The sequence below is a fragment of the Protobothrops mucrosquamatus genome, unplaced genomic scaffold (genome assembly GCF_001527695.2).
Source record: "Protobothrops mucrosquamatus isolate PMUCROS unplaced genomic scaffold, P.Mucros_1.0 scaffold270, whole genome shotgun sequence".
NCBI classification, from domain to species: domain Eukaryota; kingdom Metazoa; phylum Chordata; class Lepidosauria; order Squamata; family Viperidae; genus Protobothrops; species Protobothrops mucrosquamatus.
In genome coordinates, this window is record NW_015386615.1 from 716,137 (window position 1) to 722,053 (window position 5,917).

The 5,917-nt window shown below is 38.3% G+C and overlaps 1 protein-coding gene across 1 annotated transcript in view; it reads right to left on the reverse strand.

Annotated features, from left to right (window-relative positions):
• Window positions 1-5,917, reverse strand: part of LOC107286306 (collagen alpha-2(I) chain) — a 32,624-nt gene that overhangs the window by 21,118 nt on the left and 5,589 nt on the right. The window contains exon 4 of the mRNA XM_015814657.1: window positions 3,197-3,266. Within this exon, the coding sequence (XP_015670143.1) occupies window positions 3,197-3,266 (70 nt within the window). The remainder of the gene's footprint in view (window positions 1-3,196; window positions 3,267-5,917) is intronic.

Below are 5,917 nucleotides of genomic sequence, written 5' to 3' on the forward strand. Positions count from 1 at the left end.
AGAGTAAAAGTGAAAAGCGAAAGTAATCCAGAGAAACAGCAGATCCGCAGCCATTTTCTCTCACTTTAAATCCTCAGTAAATAAAGAAGATGTTGATAATTTTCAAAGTTAAAGTCCCAATAAATCCATTACAATTCCAGCCTCCTGTTCAGTTCTGTCTGCTTATAATTTTAAATCAAATACCTTCAATCGCAGAGGTAGGAGCTGCATCTGGCTTCGCTCCACAAGCAAGGAGCGAAGGCGTCTCGGGGCGCGGAGAGTGTCCAGACTCCGGGCGAGCTAGCATCTTTCACCCCGGATTAAGGCAAAACCGGGGCGAAAGGAAGCTCTAACCCTATCCGGACTCACTCACCTCTCCCTCTTTGCCCGAGGGACGAGGTTCCTAGCCGAGAGACAGCTGACAGACGCTGTCTCTTCAGGCTTTGACGCGCTCCCGGACGGGCGGCTAAAAAAGCCGCCATGCGATGCCAGCTGTCACCACCGGAAGCCAGCAAGAGACAGTTTTGAAAGTGGGCAAGTACAGGAGGGAAGACAGTGGATCATACTCTGCTTAAAGCAGAATGGCTGGAAAGAAAGTGCCAAGGAGACAGAGCAGGGCAGGCATGCTGGACGGATTCTACTCACTAGAGGTCATCTGACTGCAACATCAAAAAGAGCCAGCTTGGTATAGAGGTTAAGATGTTGACCTGGGAATCAGGAAATTCCAAGTTCTAGTCTAGTTCTAGTCCCCCCACCAGACTTTTCTATAATAATTAAGCATATCAGCACAACTCAAAATCAATGTTTCACTTTTTTCATAAAGCATATATGTTGCCAGCATATATAACAGCAAAGTTCCGGATCTTTCTTCCAATTTTTCAAGTCCATTAAGCTTAAAAAAGAAGTATCTTGTTTGATTTTTATATTCACTTTAAGAACCTTCTGAATTAAAATATGAATCTTAACGCAGTATATATATTTTTTGTTTTATCACAGGTCCACCAAAGATAGTAAAAGTTTCTTCTTTATATTTACATTTCTAATATTGCATTTGCAATACCTTTATACATCTCTGACAATTTGTCTTTTGCTAAATACAAACAACACATCACTTTAGAAAAAAATCTTTTAAATTATAATTTAATGTAAATTTTAAACCCTTCATCCACATGTTTTCCCAATTTCAAGCATTATATTATACCCAAACGGCCTTGCCCATTCAATCATGCAGTACTTCAGATATTAATTCTCTAAATTGAGTTTCAATTACAGTTTATAAATCTTGGCAATAACGTGTTCATTATTACCACACAGTACAATTCCAAATTCATTTTTTACAAAGTCAAACCCCTAACTTTTAAAAACTAATTTAAACTTTTCTTTCAGTTGTAGACCAGTGACAAAAACATCCATTTGACTCCAACTCTTTTTTGACGTGAGGGTAGATACACCTTGATTAAAAAGTATTATTTGACCATAGGTCCAACAGGCTAGTCTTACCTTCATTTGGCAAGAGTGGAAATACTCTGATCCTGCAAATATCTCTGAAATGGTTCTTGGCAAAAGTGCCATGGCTTGTTGCCTGCTTGATCTAAAAAAGTTACTTTAATGCCAATACAGCTAAGCGCACATTTATATCTCATGTACCAGTTGGACATGCTTGGACTTCCAAATGCTAAGAGGTCCTGAAGGCCTTTTACATCTTATTACACCAAGGCCTTCAGGACCTCTAAGCATTTGGAAGTCTATCAGCACTATCAGTTCCAGACACTGTATTTAACAATAACAATAACAATGTTGGAAGGGAACTTGGAGGTCATCTAGTCCAATCCCCTGCTCAGGCAGGAAACCCTATACCATTTCAGACAAATGGCTGTCCAGTCTCTTCTTAAAAACTTCCAGTGTTGGAGAATTCACAACTTCTGGAAGCAGGTTGTTCCACTGATTAATTGTTCTGTCAGGAAATTTTTCCTTAGTTCTAGGTTGCTTCTCTCTTTGATTACTTTCCAACCTTTGCTTCTTGTCCTTGCCTTCAGGTGCTTTGGAGAATAGCTTGACTCCCTCTTCTTTGTGGTAACCCCTGAGATATTAGAACACTGCTATCATGTCACCCCTAGTCCTTGTCTTTATTAAACTAGACATACCCAATTCCAGCTATCGTTCTTTATATGTTTTAGACTCCAGTTCCCTGATCATCTTTGTTGCTCTTCTTTGTACTCTTTCTAGAGTCTCAACATCTTTTTTACATTGTGGTGACCAAAACTGGATGCAGTATTCCAAGTGTGGTTTTACCGAGACCTTCTAAAGTGGTATTAACACTTCATGGGATCTTGATTCTATCTCTTTTTTAATGCAGCCTAGCACTGTGTTGGCTTTTTTGGCAGCTGCAGCTCATATGTAACTGATTGTCCACTAGAACTCCAAGATCCCTCTCACAGTTACTGCTGTTGAGCCAGGTACCACCTATACTATATCTGTGCATTTGGTTTTTCTTGCCTAAATGTAGAACCTTACTTTTTTCACCATTGAAACCTTACTTTTTTCACCATTTCGCTCAGTTACTTAGAACACTATTGTCCAAAATGATCAGATCAATTAAATTCAGCAGTTACTTCAGACTATACGACATAGATTTTCATCAAAGACAACACAGGTTTTGTGTGTTGATTTTGTTCCAAAATTAAATATTCCACTCTCCTACTGTTCAATGGATCCTATTTTCATGCAGAAGTTTTGTAATGGTAGAGTCATTCACATTGACTTTAGCCAGATGAGGGAAGCCACAACTTCTTGGATCTTGTTCTATTCTGTGTTTGTGTGATTTCTGTGGTCAGCAGTCTTGGAAGGATTCCGACAGATTGGATTGGCTACCTATGGGAAGAATTATTATTGTCCCTAATCTTCTCCATCTCAAGACTGATAATCCCAAATGAATTGAGTCATCAGAGATTCCTCTTTAGTTGGCTATGACCAGCCTGTAGAATCTGTGAGATGAGCACTTCATTACGAAGAAAAAGAGCTAAAGTTTGTGAGATTTATCTAGGACAGAGCTGGCTCTAGTCAGTACTCAAACAATTTGGCCATGATTATCCCTTTAATGGACTTTATAGCAGTAGGGGGCAATTAATTTTTTACATACTGAGATATCACATGTTTGATGACTTTGTTCACCAAATAAATGAAGCAAATTCTAAGAACTTGTTGTTCTTAGACTTACTTTGTATTAGAAAGATCTCCAATAATCTCTGATAATATTAATTGGCAGAATATGCAATACTTTAGAAAATCTGAAAGGAGCAAGTACGTGATAGAAACATAGTTCAGGGATTCCAATGTTTGGGATATAAGCAGGGTTTTTTTTGTCATAGAACGCCCAGAACGGAGTTCCGGCACCTTTTTTGGATGGAACCTTGTAGGGTAGGCAAGGCGGGTTGTATGATGTGTGTGAGTTCCGGCACCTTTTTTTTTTTTTTTTTTTACAAAAAAAGCACTGGATATAAGTATACTAGGCTACATACTATATAGAAAAGAAAGAGTAGAAAAGAGGGAAGGTGAAGTTGCCAATTATGTCAAGGAGGGCAAAGAGGCAACACTAATTTAGAAAATACATGATCTACTTGTATTGTATTGTATTTGGTTTACTTTTCTTGTATTGTATTGTACTAGTATTGTACATGGTTTGCTTACAAACTAAAAAGAGATCAGTATTCAGAACTGATATCATGAACAGCCCCCTAGGCCATTCTGACAATTATGATAGCATTCTGATTAAGCAGATAACCCAGATGGCAATGAAGGGAGAGGTTGTAATCATGGGTGACTTCAACATGTCCAACATTAAGTGGAATCTTTCAACTGTACTTACAAGCAGGAGCAGGGATACGTAAGAGGCATTAAAGATGCCTGTCTAAAATAGTTAATAAAATGCCCAACAAGAGGAGCCCATATTCTAGACTTAGTTTTTACAAATGGATATCGGATACCAGAAGTTGAGGTGAGGGAAAACTTAGGTTCCAGTGATCACCAATGCCTTTAGATTGATGTTAAACCTAAAATTGATATAACACACACTGAAACTAAAGTTTTAGCCTTAAAAAGCCAACAATTTTTACCAAAATGGGGGAGTATCTAAAACATAACTTAAAGAGTGGCATGCAGTGACAGGAATCAGTGCTCAGTAGCCATTTTGGAAAAAACTCGTCTTTATGTGAGGCACGTTAGTAAAAGCTAAAGAAATACAAGCCCACTTTGGTTCACAGCTGATATATATATAGAATAGTAAAGGGGGGAAAATCAGCATATAGCAAATATAAGAATAGTGGCAATGTAGATGGTAGAGAGGTGTATATAAACCTACAGAAGAAAGACAAAGAAGGTATTAGTGCTGCTAAAGCACAGAAAGAGATGAATTGGCTAAGAGGATAAAACCTTTTTTGAGATACATTAGCGACAGGAGGAGAAAAAAATGTACATGAGGGGTCCTTGATGCATTCTGAGTTTGGTGGTTTTCTTGCAGATGTTTCATTACTCAAACTAAGGAACATCATCAGTGCTAGTAAGGAGTGCAGATTGCTGTCCGTTTATGTTTTAGTGGCTTGCCCTATGAGTGTTGGTTGGGGTGCTCTTAGAGATTCTTTGGTTGGTTGGGTTGTTTGCTGTTGGCTTCATTGGCAGTTTCTTAATTGGGGTATTATTTATTTGATTTTGGTCTAATGTTAATTTTGGAGTTGATCTATGCTGATCTGGGTGCTGATTGCTGGTGGGGTTGTGCAATCACCCCCAAAAAAATTTTTTTAAGTGCAATCACCCAAATTTTTTAAAAAATGCAAACAATTCTTATGTTAAGGGAGACCTGATTATAGAAACCATCTAAACAAATTCTTTTGTTCAGTCTTCTAAGCAGTAGATGACAGTAACAAAAATAGGATGGAAGTTCATACTAGTCCTAGCAGTGCAGGTTCTTTTTGGGGGGTTTTAGAGTTAGTGTGTGAGCTAGCCCACTTAAATCCTAATAAAGTAAAGGGTCTGGATGGTATTTATTCCAGAGTTCTGAGGGAACTTCTAGGTGTGTTCTCTGGATCATTAACTGATCTGTTTAACCAGTTTAACAGATGATGTTCCCCAGGACTGGTGAACATGTAATATTGTACCCATTCACAAGAAGGGAGTAGGGAAGAAGAGGGAAACTATAGGCCAGTGAACTTAACATCTACAGTAGTGAAATTAATGGAATCACTCATGAAAAAAATGATTAATGAACATTTAAAAATGCACAACTTGATAGATCCAAACCAGCATGGCTTTATTGAGGGTGGAAAATGTCAAACTAATTTGATTAACTTTTTTTAACAATATCACAAATATTTTGGATGAAAGTGGGCATAGCCTATCTGTATTTTAGCAAAGCATTTGATACAGTTTCACATAATGAACTGATTTAAAAAAAAACTTGTAGGGGCTAGGACTTAACCACTGAGTGGTTCAATGGCTAGAAAGTTGGCTCAGGGACAGATCCCAGTGTGTGATTGTTAATGTGATATTAATGGGGCACTATCTGAACAGAGACCAGTCGCAACCAGGGTACCACAAGGCTCATTCCTAGATCCTATTCTGTTCAATGTGATATAACAGAAGGATTGCTAGGTAAGATTTGTCTTTTTGCTGATGACAAAAAAGGTGTGCAATAAGAGTTGATGTTCCTGGGGGCATTCATAGCCTAGGTTCCTCAGCCACTTTTGGAATTTGTCAGACATGAACTCTGTTCCCCTATCTGTTTGCAACTGGCATACTTTATGGCCATATCTTTGCTCTACATTGCCTGAACTGTTGTAGGATATCTGTTTTGCTCTTTAATAAATAGCAAAACCCATATGTGGTGTAGTCATCTACTAAGACTAGTACGTACCTAGTTCCTCCTAGAGAGGGTGCCATATGACCA